Source organism: Meleagris gallopavo, chromosome 13 (genome assembly GCF_905368555.1).
Source record: "Meleagris gallopavo chromosome 13, MGAL_WU_HG_1.1, whole genome shotgun sequence".
NCBI lineage: Eukaryota > Metazoa > Chordata > Aves > Galliformes > Phasianidae > Meleagris > Meleagris gallopavo.
The window spans coordinates 17,976,746-17,991,314 of NC_139416.1; the positions used below are offsets into that span (position 1 = coordinate 17,976,746).

At 52.4% G+C, this 14,569-nt stretch overlaps 1 protein-coding gene across 5 annotated transcripts in view; it reads left to right on the forward strand.

Annotated features, from left to right (window-relative positions):
• Positions 1 to 535: 535 nt before the first annotated feature.
• ACSF3 (acyl-CoA synthetase family member 3) overlaps positions 536 to 14,569 on the forward strand; it is a 41,015-nt gene continuing 26,981 nt past the window's right edge. For 3 of the 5 annotated variants that reach the window (XR_014886056.1, XR_014886057.1, XM_085234710.1), the window contains exons 1-4: positions 536 to 688; positions 3,885 to 4,607; positions 5,956 to 6,111; positions 14,369 to 14,523. Coding sequence is in view for 3 of the 5 variants with exons in the window: in XM_085234710.1 (XP_085090836.1) it covers positions 3,915 to 4,607; positions 5,956 to 6,111; positions 14,369 to 14,523 (1,004 nt within the window). In the remaining 2 variants the exon portion in view is untranslated. Of the gene's footprint in view, positions 689 to 1,672; positions 1,695 to 3,884; positions 4,608 to 5,955; positions 6,112 to 14,368; positions 14,524 to 14,569 lie in introns of those variants that run through there. The other 2 variants (XM_085234709.1, XM_085234711.1) reach the window with 2 other exon arrangements.

The following is a 14,569-nucleotide window of genomic DNA, read 5'->3' on the forward strand; positions in this document are numbered from 1 at the left end:
AAGCATGCACTGAAGGAGCTGTGCAGTGACTGATCCACGCAATGGTTGACCTTTGCACTGGGGAGGGAGCCACGCTGTGAGGAAGGAGCCGTAACGGAGCAATCCTTGCAATGGACAGCCAGCCATGCCCAGGGGAGCAGCACAGCACAGGAGCTGTGCCGTGGGGGCCATGCAGTGGGGCAGCCCCTGGCCACGCAGCCGTCCCCACACCGTTCCCACTCCGCCATGCCTGGCTGGGCCGCATTGGGCCATGCGGTGGAAACACAGCTGGGGGTGGGCGGCCCGCCGTCACCCCACCGTGACGGGGAGCAGGAGGCCATGGCTCTGTGCTGTGCCCCGCGGAGCCCTGTGCCTCCATCCCGGCCCCGCACCTCCACGTGCGCCCGCAGAGCCCCGCCGCACGGCGCCCGGTGCGAGCCCTGCGCCGTCCCCAGCCCGCCGTGCCACCACGGGACAGCACTGTGCGGCACTGCGACATCACGGCCACGCTGAGAGCCCCCTGCCCGCCCTTCTGCGTGTGTCTGCGCGTCTGCGTGCGTGCCACGTGCGGCCAAATCCCCACAAAAGGCCGCGGGGCGGAGGGAGGAGGCGGAACGTTCTGGCAGCGGAACGTTCGTTCCGGGGCGCTGTGTTCCCGCCGGAGCCCGCTCGGAACGGAGCGCCCCCTACGCACTGCCGGCGCCGCCAGGTGAGGCCCTGGGGGGCTGCGGGGCCCGGCGCTGCCCTGCGGCCGGCCGGCTGGGAGGCGGGGGTCGGGGCTGCGTTAAGCGGAGGCTTTAATTGCGGAGTAATTAACGTCTCGCTCATCTGGCGGCGCACGGCCTGCTGGTGGTTCCCGCACTCAGCCTCCTGCCGTGGGGGCCCGGCCCGGGGCATGCCCCGCTGCCCTGCGGTGTGGGTTCGTGGTTGGAATATCGCACGGAAAGGGGTTTTGCGGCTGTTCCTCGTTTGCCAGAGTGAGCAGAGGGAGGAGAACCCCTGCAGTGGGGTTGGGCCTCCTCGGACCACCGGGCCTTTCCTCCTTCGGGGCACACGGGCTGTGGATTTCTATCCGTACCACGACCCGCGGTGGTTCTGCAGTGCCAGGAGTTGATTGATAGGAGCTCCCCACCCTGCTGTCCTTTCCTGCTCTGATCCTGCAGGGCTGGGCGTGAGCCATCTCTTCCGGGGCAGCGAGCATTCATAGGAGATCACAGAGTGGTTTGTATTTGGAAGGGACCTCTAAAAACCACCTGGTTTTCTCCCCCTACAATGAACAGGGACACACGCAGCTCCATCAGTGCTCAGAGCCCCTCTGGTCTGACTCTGAGAGGGGGCATCTACCACCTTTCTGGACAACCTGTGCCACTGTCTCACTGCCTGTAGGGTAAAAAATAAACAACCCTTCTTCCTTATATCCAATCTAAATTTCTCCTCTTTTAGCATGAAACCATTTCCCCTTGTCCTGTCACAACAGACCCTGCTAAAGTGTCAGGCCCCTTCCTTCTTACAGCCACCGCTAGGTAATGAAAGGCTGCTCTCAGATCTGCCTGGAGCCTTCTCTTCTCCAGGCTGAACAGCCCCAACTCCCACATCCTGTCCTCGCAGGGGAGGTGTTCCATCCCTTGGATCATTTTGGTGGTCTCCTGTCCAGACTCCACCAGGCTCACATCTGTCCTGTGCTGAGGACTCCACATCTGGATGCAGTGCTCCAGGTGAGGTCTTACCAGCATGGAGTAGAGGACCACCACCCTCTGCCCAGGAAGACAGATGAGCACTTGTGTTGCTGATTATCTCTGAGCAAAGTAAAGCAAACAGCTCCAGTGTGACCCTGCTCACACTGTCCCAAGTGTCTGTCACTGCACACACACACACACACACACACAGTGAACGCTACTTCTGTGAAGCCCATAAATGCACAGGGCCAGCTGAAGGTGCTGCTGTTTATTGTTCCATTAAATCCGGACTGGCGCTGTGCTGGAACAGGGATAATGTGATTTTTGGAAGCTGCTGTTCTGAAGCAGCATCTAACACCTGCTCCAGAGCCTTGCGAGGAAAAGCAAGCATGCCAAGTGCACTTAGCTGCGCTGGACTGCAGCACGGTGTGATGCTGGCAGACGGTCACTTCCCATTAATGCCCCTCTTAATGCCTGGGGCATTAACATCTCGCCAGCACGCCGGTGCTGGACGCAGGCTGGGTGGAGGCGATTTGATTGTGTTCTCTATTTTATATTTTAGTCTGTACAGAGAAATGGAAAGATATCATGCTAGTTTTGTCATGACCTGCTTTGTTTTTTTCCATCCTTATGGTACAAGTCACGAGTGCACATGGGTGACACCCTTTGGGTTTAGAGCTTTGCCCCCATGTTTCCGCAGAAAATCACAAGTTTCTTTTGCAGAAGCAGAAATTGAGGTTGATATGCAAAAGAAAATGTGTGCAAATCAGCTTCCGTTGGGAGAAATGTTCTGAATGCGGATGAGAGAGTCTGCAGGGCTTGCAGCCACCTCTCTGCAAAAGCAAACGCTGAGAATCGTAGAATGGCTTAAGTTGGGAGGGACCTTAATGATCAACTAGTTCCAACCTCTGCACACAACACTTGTTGCTGTCAGTGAAGTATCTGAGCTTCGCCTGAGCTCAGCTCTTCCCTGAGTCGCTGCCAGCTCCCTGCATCCTTTTTGTTCCAGCTCCTCCCCATGGTGGGAAGCTGAGCTGGGAGCTGTTGGTGGAGTGGCTCATCACAATGTTATAAAAATCACAGTTGCCAGCATCGAGGAGATATCGTGTACAATCGCCTGAGCTTCCAACTGCAGCTCCCGGCCCTGCGCAGAGGGAATTTTTGGATTTGAGGTGGCTCCTCAGTCCTCTCAGTCAGTCACCTCTTCCTCTTGTCTCTGGCACACCAGTGGACTCCCTTGCAAGGTGTTCCTGTGGCTGAGGCATCCATCTCCCCATTATGTTCTTGCCGGTTTTGCACTGCATTCACTCTCCCAAATGCTCCTGTGGGATGATCCAAGCGCTGGCCAGAGTTACTGCCCAGCCTTTTCTCTTTGAAAGGTGACAAAACATTTCTGCCAGCCTGTGATCTTCCTATAATCAAAGCCTCTAATGAATGGTAAGCCTTTAGTGGTGCTGGTGCTCCTTCCAGCTTTCTTCTGGAGCTTTTGTCCGTTGAAAAACCTTGTCACAGCGAGGAAGCCAGGCTGGGTGCCTGGGTCGAGCTCTGCACCAGCGGCACAGCTGAGCTTGGCGCTTTCAGCAGCACTAGAACAAACCAGCAGCTGTTGCTTGCTGGGAAAGCAGCTGCGTGGCGAAGGCTGTGCTGCCTGTGGCTGCCCGGTGGTTGTTAACCTCCTGACTGGTCTGTCGTGTAAGGAAGCTTTAGAGCCAAAGCAATGTTTGTGATGGATGGGCTGTCAGGTCACGGGGGCTGGGTGTTTGCCTGTGCTTTGGTGTGAGATTGCTTGTAGGAAGCAAATCTCTGCTGGGCTGGGGTTTAGGGGGCTGGGTGTTTGTGTCTCGGTGTCAAACTCTGAGCACAGAGCAGATGTGAAGAAAAGTGCAAATTGAGAGGGAGTTACCACTGTAATTATTTAACTTCTTAAGGTGTTGGTCAACTGAGTGAGAATGGCAATGCAGGTAGCCATTACTCCATGTCCTAGTATTGCGGATCGATGGAAACTATTTTGCAGTTTAAGTTGGGTAGTTAGGTTGCACAGGGAAGGGTCTCTGAGTCCTGTTCTATCTGATCAGGGCCTAGCACGCTGGGGATACAGCAGTCTGAACCATAAACATTAATAATACAGTGGGTATTATTCAAATGAAAGCTGCCACTTTTCCTTTGTGGGAATAAACCCCTGGGTAATCGCTGCTCATACTTATCTGTTCCTATAATTGCTTTCTGCAGAATCACTCCAAAAGAAGCTCTGCTGGCAGGATGCTGCTCTCCCTGCTCTCCCCCCGCGTGAGCTGGCCTGCACGATGCCTGCTTTGTGACTTGCACCGGTGGGGGCTGCGTGGGCAGAGGAGGGCTGGCTGTCCCCGCAGAGGTGTGCAAACCACACGGACAGCCAGCAGCCACCACGTCAGCCCTGTCTTCACCAAGGCTTTGACTTTCGGCGATAAAGTCGCCGTCGTTGACCAAAATGGTGAGCACACATACAGGGAGCTTTTCTGCCAGAGCCTCCGTCTGTCCCAGGAGATCTGTAGAGTCCTGCAGTGCTCCAGCAGGGACTTGAAGGAGGAGAGGATATCATTTTTGTGCCCCAATGATGCCTCGTATGTGATTGCCCAGTGGGCTTCTTGGATGAGTGGGGGCATAGCAGTTCCCCTGTACAAGAAGCACCCTGTGCAGCAGCTGGAGTATGTGATTGAGGATTCGCAGAGCGCTCTCGTCGTCGCAACGGATGAATACGTGGGGAAAATATCTCCTAGTGCTGAGAAGCTGGGAGTCCCAGTGCTGCCACTCAGGTTTCATAGCAGTGGATCTGCAGACCATACAGCGGTGGAAGACGTGCCCCTGGCATCCAGTGCTTCCTGGAAGGACAGGGGAGCCATGATAATCTACACGAGTGGGACAACGGGGAGACCAAAGGGTGTCCTCAGCACCCACGAGAATGTGCAGGCAGTGGTGAGTGCTGCTTTCTCTGCAATGCTCGTGCTGAGTGAGAGGTCTTGTCCTTCCCGGGTGATTTGGTGTAACAGACCTGATTTCTGCACAGAGCTATAGGGCTGTGTCCTGAAAGTCCCCAGCGCTTCTGAGGTGAGCACAGGACTCGGTGTTTGAGGCTCTGAACCTCGTGCTGTGGTTGCAGCCAGGGGCATGGCTTCTGCCTCCTTTCTTGGAAAGCAGCAGAGGTGAGACCTGTTGTAAAAGGACTGCTTTCTTTGCAATTTTCTTCACTGTGACTAGCAAGGTATCTTTGCCCATAATTGGAATATAACTTAGCCCAGCACTGCACAGTGCTGCGTGAAGTCTGTGCATTATTTAGCTATATATCCCCAAGGCAAAAAATCCATTAGCTCTCTGAGCCAAAAGGAATTAAAAGTTTGAATGAGCCTGCTGACTACCTCACCAGTTTGTTATCACTGCCTGCAACCGATAGACTCATGCCATTAGGGAAAAAGAGCAGGGAATACATGGTGCCTTATGGACACATCGTCGAGCTCACGCCTTTCTGGATGCACAGATACTGCAGTGGTGGGTGCAGTAAGAGAGCTTTGATGGATAGAGCCAGGGCTTAGCTATATCGGGCAAAGAATCTGTTCCCTTACAAACATGCTGATCATTTGGGAGGCAGCCGAAGCACTGACTGTCTTTGGTCCTGTCTCACAGAAAGCTCCCTGCCCTGTGGAAGGGGGCTGTGAATGGCATGACCAAATTCCACTGATTTTTATTTTTAGAGAGCTGGAAATAAGCTCTCCAGTTGTTAACGTTGGGCTCTGAAGAACTTTGTTCCGAACAGAAGCCTGAGGTCTGACACTTTGAAACACACTGTTGTGAAGGGATAATTAGAAGTTTGATATATATTCGGTATATTCTCTTCATGGGACATCAATTTCCTGCTCCCACTAGTTATCCCTTACACACGTGAGAAGAGCAATGTCATCAATGTCCAAACTGTGTCAACTGAGTCCTGGAATATTTCAAGTTTTATGCAGTATTTCTGCAGCAGGCTTATGATTTTGTGGGTCCTACTTAAAGTCTTTGCTGACTTAATTCTCAGTAGCAAGGAAGGTCTGTGGTCTATGTGAACACATGTTGAAAAAGTGCAGAAGAAGTTCCTTGTGAATGCTTTATGGTGGTAATTCTGCTCCTGTTGGCCCTAAAGAAGGGATTTTTGTGCCCAAGTGTTGTCCTAGGAGTGGTGGGATTTCTGGCACCAGCTGTGCAGGAGGATGCTGGGTGGGTTGGGTACCTCGTGCCGGGTGAAGCTTTCCTCCTGCCCCGACATGAGATTACTTGTCTTTTTCCATAGACCACAGGGCTGGTTGAAAAATGGGAGTGGAAGAAAGAAGATGTTATTCTGCACGTGCTGCCTTTGCATCATGTCCACGGGGTGATCAATAAGCTGCTCTGTCCTCTCTGGGTGGGAGCGACGTGCATCATGCTGCCCGAATTCAGCGCGCAGATGGTAAGCCTGGAGGGACTGTGTGCTGTCTTTGAAATTCAGCAGCAAGACCCCATGTGCTGTAATTAGAGCAACTCTGCAAAGAAGTTCTTAGACAGTTCCAACCTTTTTGGCTGCTGGCTGCGTGCGGTTCACAAACTGGTAAAAACCCTTTCTGTTGGACGCTCAGGGTGGGGTAAGTGTGCTCTGCTGGAGGTTACAGCTTGTTTGAGTGTGACAGACATAAACACGACACCGTGCTGCTCCTCCTTGGTGTGTTGGAGGTCTCATGTTGGGGGTGATCTATTCTCAGTACCCGCTAAGATCATCCACACCCAGAATAAGGGTTGTTAATTTTCTGGTACAAGGAGAGAGGTGGAAATATTGGATTTTTCCCTTGCACGTTGGCAGTGAGCTGCTTGAAGCTATACTGTTGGTCGGATATTTCATTTTTAGTAGCTTGCATTTTCCACGTCCTCGATGTTTTGTGTTACATTACATGACAGAACACAGACTTCAGAGTTTCTTACAGCCTGGCTAAGAGAAATACTAATACATGTCACTTGCATAAAAACAGTGCTCTTGAGCTGTAGAGGTACAAGTGTAAACAGATCTGTCAGTTTAGACGTAGCAATGTAAGTGAGAGTTTGCAAACTGAGAGCTGCTTGCAGTTTTGCGGGAAAGGTGACAGGAGGGAAACCTTATTTATAAGTGTGTTTCTGCTGCATTTAGTGCTGTTTGCTGGCCAAGATAGGAGGCACCAGTCTGAGTGCTCTGCTTGTATTTTGTTCCTTGCCTGTGATGGCAGGTAGCTGACTTACCAAGAAGATGAAAAGCAACAACCAGCAGTGAAGTAGAACAGCTTCTACAGTTACTGACTCTGGGAGCTGGCACTATTCATCTACATCCCCTGATATTGGTGGTGGTGTGAGAGGCACTGGAGTTCTGGTTTGCTCTGAGATGAGCAGTGTCACTATTAAGTGAGCAATTTCAGGTCCTGGTGCCGCCTCATAGCAGAAAGAGGACCTGCTTTGTCAGTGGGCAGCTCCTTGGACAAGTGACGAGAGCTGCCAAGCCTGTGCTTTGTGGCTGAACAGGCTGTTTTAGTGTCTGTGTTCATTCATGTGCCAGGCAGCTTTGTCACGCTGAAAGGACAAAGAGCAAATGCACAGGGTGCACCCGGAACCCCTTGGTGCTGTGGCTCTACAGTGGAGCTGAGTTTGGACTCTGATCTGAGTGAGCCGATGTCCATGTGATTCTTAGCTGCTTATTTCTGCTTCTCAGAGAGGCAACCACAGAAAATGTGCGCTTCCCTTCTTGTTTCGAGATGGCCCTGGCACCTGAAAGCCCCACTGGTGGCTGAGCACCGGTTCTTCCAAAGGGGAACAGCCCCAGAATCACAGAGGGGCAGCTCTGCACTCACATCTCCAGAAGGATGCTGTCGTAGAGGAAGGCAGTGAGGTCCCCCGGCAGCTGGAGCTGGTGATATCTTCTTGATAGTCTCTGCCTAATTTACCTGCTGCCATCTTAATGGCGTCACCCCAAGGAGCATTCTGTGCACACAGCTTGGGGTGCAGCAGGGATGCATGCCCACCAGACCAAGGGCTCAGAGCGTTGTCCAGGCATTGCTAGGAGGCAGCTGGTGTGGAGCGGAGGAGCGTGCCGATAGCCTGGAAGCAAAGCCAAGCCCTCTGGAGGGCGCGTTTCTCCACATCCTGTGCCACTGGTGATTGATCGTCCCTTCCACCCTTGTGTTTTTCTGTGCTCTCTCCCGACATCTGCAAATCAATGAGCTGACATTGAAGGATGGGTCCGGGTGCCTGCAGCAGGGTGCCTGCCTGCTGCCTCTGATCAAAGCCCTCTGCTGGAGCCGGCAGTGAGGGCGAGTGAGGACAGCGCGGGGCCATCACACTGACCCTGGAGGTTGGACTTGGGCAGAGGTCGGCGTGGTGAGTGAAGTTCCGGGGGCTCTCAGGTGCACTTGGGCTCTGAAGGACATCATTTGCTTTTCTATTCTTTTTATTCCCTTTATTTTTCCGAGGGCCTCCCCTGGGAGCTGAAAGTGGTTTGATCGACACTACAAAGAAAGCGCACGAGGGTAAATAAGGCTTTCTTGTGGAGTTTAATGCAAGCTGCCTTTCAGTTCCAGTCTATTTTCACCAGCTGTTTACAAAATACCCTTTGCTACTGAAATCAGCTTTCAGAGTTTCAGTGGAGGATTTTGCCAAAGGAGCTCGAGTTTTGCTGCGCGCTTTTTCTCTTGGTTGCACCTTGAGAAAGCAGCCAATTATAGTGTGATATAAAGAAACCCGGATGGCAGCTAAAACACTTGACAGCCTGATCAAAACAAGGCTGGGAACTTACTCTCAACCTGCTGCAGGCATATTTAGCCTTGAGTGATACTGGCATGGGTTCAAGAGAAACCGCAGCAGCATACCCGATGTGTGTTTGGTTTCTAATCACTAACACTTCATTATACAAAATAAATACTTTATTATTACAGCCTTTATTAAATTACATAATTTGTGGTGTGCCTTATAGTCAGATACTGATGCCAGTCTGGTTCCAGTGGTGGTAACAGTGCTCTTTATTTTTTCCCCTTGGTTAGAAGGCTCTCTGAGCCCCAGGCCAGGACTTGTCGCTCCCTGCATCTTTCAGACCCTTCCGTCTGTTTTTGGGAACTGTCCGAGGAAAGGTTAAAAATCAAACTGTAAAATAACCTCCGTGTCCTGACCAACATCCACTCTCCCCAAAACAGCATCTGATGCCCAGGGCTGCGTGCGAGCTATTGCTGAGGCCACAGGGGCTCATTAAAGTGTATTGAGCTGCCTCAAGCGTGAAAGTTGCTGCATAAAATCAGATTCTTTTTATTAAATGAGGACATCCATTACTTTGCACCAGCTACTGTACATGTTATAATTCACTTTATAGCACCATCTGTTAAGGCTGTCTCGCTTAAGCTTTTTGCAGCATCTTTTTATTGTAAGTTATTAAAAAATATGGCTGCATCTATTAATCATTTATTAATAAAGGGTTTATAAATGGACCCATATTTTCCAGCAGCACAGTCAGTTCATCCACGCTGTGCAAGTCCCCACTGAATGGGCTGCAGTGTGATGCTGGGAGGCCCCCAGCTGCTGCCTGCCCTGGGGGCCATGGGAGCAGCACCCAGCACTGCAAGAGTGCTTCACTGCCTGGAAGGGACGGCTCTGAGCACAGTGACATCTCCGTGCTGCTTGCACAGCGGGCAGAATGGCATCTGAGAGCTCGTTCCTCCCAGCAGCTGTGTGGGGCGAGGGCAGCTCTGATGTTATTTTTGTTTTCAGCCGAGCGTGAGAACAGGGAGGGCAGAATGTGCTTTGAAGTCAGAGCGAGCTGCAGCCGAAGGATCCCTTTGTGGTCCTCCTGGCAGAGCTTGCTTCCAGGCTGCATGCTTCTCCAGCTGCATGCAGGCAGCAGCATTTCCCAGTGACTTCTGAACCCACACTTACAGAGTAGGGGCACCCTGAGCCCACTGCCTGCTGAGGGTTTTGGCCAATGTGGGTTCATTCTGAGTTTGGAGAGTGAGAACTGCTTGTCTCGCCTTGGGGCACTGCTGCTCCTGCCTGGACAGGAGGGGGCAAATGCTTAAGGGATAAATGTTCAGTTGAGAAAGGCTGTCAGCTGGTTGCATTCAACACCAGGGCAGTTCCTGGTAGCTCTTCAGCAGGGGGGATGGAGGAAAGTTTTAGGAATCTGAACTCACTGTGGTCCGTGCTGCCCCTTTGGCTCTACAGGTCCTGAGCTGCGGTGCGCTGCCTGCAGAGTGACAGCTGTGTCTCTGCCCTGCAGGCACTTTGTTGGTAAGCGTGTTGAGATGCAGATTTGTCACCCTAAAGTTGTTTTGGTGCCAGAGTCACCGTGGCTGAGCCTGTATCTCGAAGGTTTGTACCTTCTAAAAATCCATGCCCTGTTTTACAGCGAGGTGAGGGCTGGGTGCTGCTGCGTTGTGCCTCTGGTTGGCTGCGTTGCGAGGTCCCGTGGCACAGGAGCAGGGTTGCCTGCAGGGAGGAAAAGCATGCAGCGCGGTCCTGAGCCTCTCCCCATGATCTGTCACTTCTGCAGACACCAGCCTTGGTGGGTTAGGGATTGTTTTTATAATCAAAGCAAATGCAAGCACATAGGGTTCTGATCTGCAATAAGCAAGCACCGAAAGGACGGTGCGCTGGGGTTGCCTGTCCCATAGTGTTTCAGCTGGAGCGAGGCACTCCTCTTCTCATTCTGCTCCAGACTCAAAGAGGAGGAGGTGGAGGGAGGAGCAGTTCGCTGCTGAATGGGTTGTGTTTGATCACTTCTCACAGACCCAGCTTTCAAAAGTTAGTGTTTTTCTTCCTGTCTCCCCAGCTCTGCCGTCTGTCCTCAGCATCTGCTGGGGAGTAATGTCTTTTCATGTGTGTGGGGAGAAAGAAGAGATGGAACCGGAGCCTGTCATATTTACTTATATTCCTGGGTCCCAGGGAAGGCACTTGCTCCTTTCAGTATGCCTGCAGCACAGGAAGGGTTTAAAAGCTTCAGCCTGGAATACAGAGGGGCCATCAAACTGCACTGATGAATAAATGATTAAAACCAGAGTCGCGTGGAGCACAAACAGCTTGGGGTTGCAACACACACGAGGCGAAGCCACCAAGGGCCCGGTTTCCCTTTGAAGAGAGGACTGTTTCCTTTTGTGCATGCTGCTCCCCAGCAGCAGCTCTGCTTGGCTGCAGCCACTGTTGCTCTCACACAGATCGGCGGGCAGCGCTACCTGCACGGCACAGATCGATGCGCAACACAAAGGCAGCTCCTGGATCAAAAGGAGAAGTAAAAGGATGATTTAACCTTGCATTAGAGGTATTGTTGCTGCTGAAAAGGTTTTAAAAAAAAAGAAATAAATTCGATAACCACTGAAAATGATACCATGATTTTATAAAGGAGAGAGGAGCTGTTGTGTCTGTCAATAGAGGTAGCGGTACGGGTCGTCTATTATCTGTTTGGGTTTAATGGGAAAATCCATGCTGGTTTTCGCTTTCCTTTCAGCTTTTAGGCATTTTTGCCCACGTCTCTTCTGGCTTCTTTTGGAGCCTTGCATGAGGCAAAGGCTGCCTGGACTTAGCATACAAATCGCCTCTGCCACCTTCCCTTTCCTCTGCTCTAGAAGGTGCCCAGGTACTGATGGATCTGCTGGTTTTTGTCTGCTTTATACCATCGTACATTTCCCTCTGAGGGAAAGGCTCTGTTAAGGAAGGAAAAATTGCCACCTTTTCTTCTCTGTGCTGCATCCCTTCCTTCAGGTGATGTTAGCAGTTCTGGATGCAGGCAGGGGAGGCTGCTGCAGGGAAGGACAATCTATGGGAGCAGCTTGTGTGTTCCTCCTGCCTCATTCACCACCGTGCCATCTGCATGCTGTAAGAAATACGTGGGAAAATCTTGCAGCTTTGCCTCGCTGGGATCGTTTTAGACCCTCTGGTGTCATTTTTTCCTCTCTCTCTCTCTCTCTTTTTTTTTCCCTCTCATTTCCTGCTGGCAAAATCCCACCGGCCAGCCCATGGAATTGCCCAGATACGCTTTTGTGCAGTGGGAGGGGAAGAAAATCAGGAATGTCAGAGGGCTCTTGGGAACAGAAGGTCTTCTGCTTTGCTGGCTCAGGCAGCCTGTCCTGTAAGCCAGCAGTGCTGTGTGCCTGCCCTGGGCTTTTGCTGCCATCATTGCTGATGGGAAGCTGTACCCATTCTTGTTTTCTTGCAGCTAGAAACTGATTCAAGCCCCTGTTCATCTTAAAAGGAGTTCTGGTCCACTCCACACCATCTCCTGAACGTATTCCCTCTAAAGACTGGTACTTCCCTGTGCTTTGCACTATAGTGATGATTTAGAGGCTCAGTGTTACAGCCAGAGGGCTGTGTCCCACTGGACATCCCCAGAGCCGGGCTGGTGGGTGATGGCATCTGAGCTCCCTGCAGGCAGGCCGAGCAGGGGGTGCATTTGTGACAGAGGTCTCAGGCGAGCAAAATAAAAGGAAACAGTGGGCTGCCGATATCCTGTCTGCAGGTGATTGATGCGGTGACAGTGACACGTTGGGTAACAGGGAGGGAGAGATGGATCTCACTGCTCTAAACCTGACGGTGTCAGAGGATGCTGTGTGTGGGAAGGGCGAAGCTGGCCCCTAGCTGGAGGCCGTCCAAGTCCCCGGCTTGATCGATTAGTCCCAGGTAACGAGGCTTTCCCAGATCCTTCTCTTAAACCGTGAAGTTCTAGTTACAAAGCAGCAATAGCTGTTTCAGCTGGCTGGGCAGCAACAAGCCCTCTGGATGCCTGTGGGTCTGCAGAGAGCTGGGGGCTGCCAGCCTTGTGCCGCAGCTCGGTGCTTAGCGCTGCTCCAACACATGGTCGGGATCCAGATTTGGCTGAGCAGCAGCAGAACAGGTGGGGATGTTTGGCTGTCAGCAGATCGGCCCAGCAGCGGCTGGTGGCACGCATCCAAAGGCAGCTGCTTATCTTCAGGAAGGGGCTGCTGCTGGGGCGAGTCGGGCTGACACAGAGCTGCTCCCATCGCCAGGATGGTGGCACAAAGGGTTTTATCTGGGGCAGGAGCTGAGCAGATGTGCGAGGACAGGGGATCCTGGGGTGCAGCAGAGAGCTGTATTTTGGAGCGATGTCGTCGTGTGTTTGTTTGCTTTGTTGTTGTTGTTTTTTAATCCAAATGCATGTGAAAATAAATCTGCTGCACAGCCAGTCAGACTGGAAGTCTGCCCGTGCTCCCCACAGCTGCTCTGGGCTTCTGCAGGCAAATCACACGGCGAGGACCGAGCAGCTCCAAACGTCTGTCTCCCATCAGTTCTTTGGCACAGGCCCGGTGCCTGCTTGCTGTCACCTGTTCCCTGCCCAAGGCAATGGCTCTAAGGAGCACCAGGGGGAGAGGAGCAGATCCCTGGCTTTGGAGATCTCTCTCTCTGTGCTGCTGCTTCAAATAGGAAAAATGCTGTGAGGCTGAAGAGAAAAAGACCTTTGGGGAGAGAGGCTAGGAGACATATAGTAGAGGTCAAATCCTCTTCAATGCAATTTTGCCTATTCTGCCTTCATTCAGGGCTTCGTGCTGGCAGGGATGCCTGCAGTGTCGGGGCACGGCTGTGCTGTCGGTCACTGCAGACACACTGCATTCCTTTTCTGCTCCTCTCAGTGCCCAGAGGGGCTCACAGTAATCGTGTCCCAGCTCCCATGGCTCTGGGGGTGTCCTTAGGTCCCAACCCCACGCCTGGTGGCTTCCCAATGTGTGCATCCCTTGGGTGGGACACTGCCTCTGTTGGATGTGTAGGGCTGCATTAAGAACAACGTGGTGCCGACGGGGTTTTCTAGGGGCTGATTGTTCTGAAGCAGCCAAGTGAGAGCCGGCAGGGAGAGGTGGTGCTGGTGCAGTGAAGTAGAAAGCAATGAAATGGAGCCCGAGCGAGCAGGACGGAGGGGAAAGGGGCAGCACACACAGCAGCACCCGGGGTGACAGCATGAAGGAGAATCACTTGTTCACCTCCAATCAATTCATGCTTTTTTTCACCACCGCACGCGCCTGTGTGCAGCTGAGCGTGTGCTGGGAGGGAGGGAGGGGAGGCGAGCAGTGTCAGGAGCTGTTAGGAAATACATTTGTCAACAACAGGGCAGGGAGAAAGGAGAGAGGCGGCCGTCACTGGAGCTGAGCGGGCCAGAGCCGTTTATTTATTGATGGCTTTGTATCCTTCCTGTCTCGGGGAGAGCTCACCTAGGGGGAAGAGTGACAACGTGTGGAAGAAATGGCTCTAATTTCAATATTTAAGTCTGTTTGTTGCTAACTGCTCCCACGTGGAGCTGCTCAGCCAGTGCAATGTCTGGGGTCACTCATTCCTCTCCAGCAGAGCCAGCTCCTGGACTTTGGTTCAATTGATGGGTCCTCAAAGCTTTGGGTCCATGGGCTCCTACTTGCCTGCTGTGTTCCTTGTGTGTGACTCTGTCTTTTCTCTCTGGAAAGCTGGCAGCTTTGTGTAGCCTTTGAAGAGTTCTGTATGCTCACAGAATTCACTGCTTCTGCCCCGGGCTGTCTTCATCAGCAAGTGCTTGGCAGTAACACGATGGTACCAAAAAGTGCCATTTCCATCTTGTGATCATTGAGTGTGAAAGTGATGGGTGATCCCTTGCTGAGAAAAAGCTGGGAAGTTGGCACTGACAGTGCTGACCATCGCTTCCCTCTATTCTTTATATCTGGGTATATATGTACGCATATATGTTGCCTCTTTCCTAGGTTTGGAAGAAGCTCCTGAGCTCCCAGGCTCCCCGTGTCAGCGTCTTCATGGCAGTGCCCACCATCTATGCCAAGCTGATAGAGTACTACGATGAGCATTTCTCCCAGCCCCGAGTGCAGGACTTTGTGCGTGCCTTTTGCCAGGAGAACATCAGGTAGGTGGGTAGTGCACATCCTGCTGCCCCCAGCTCTGCACCAGGC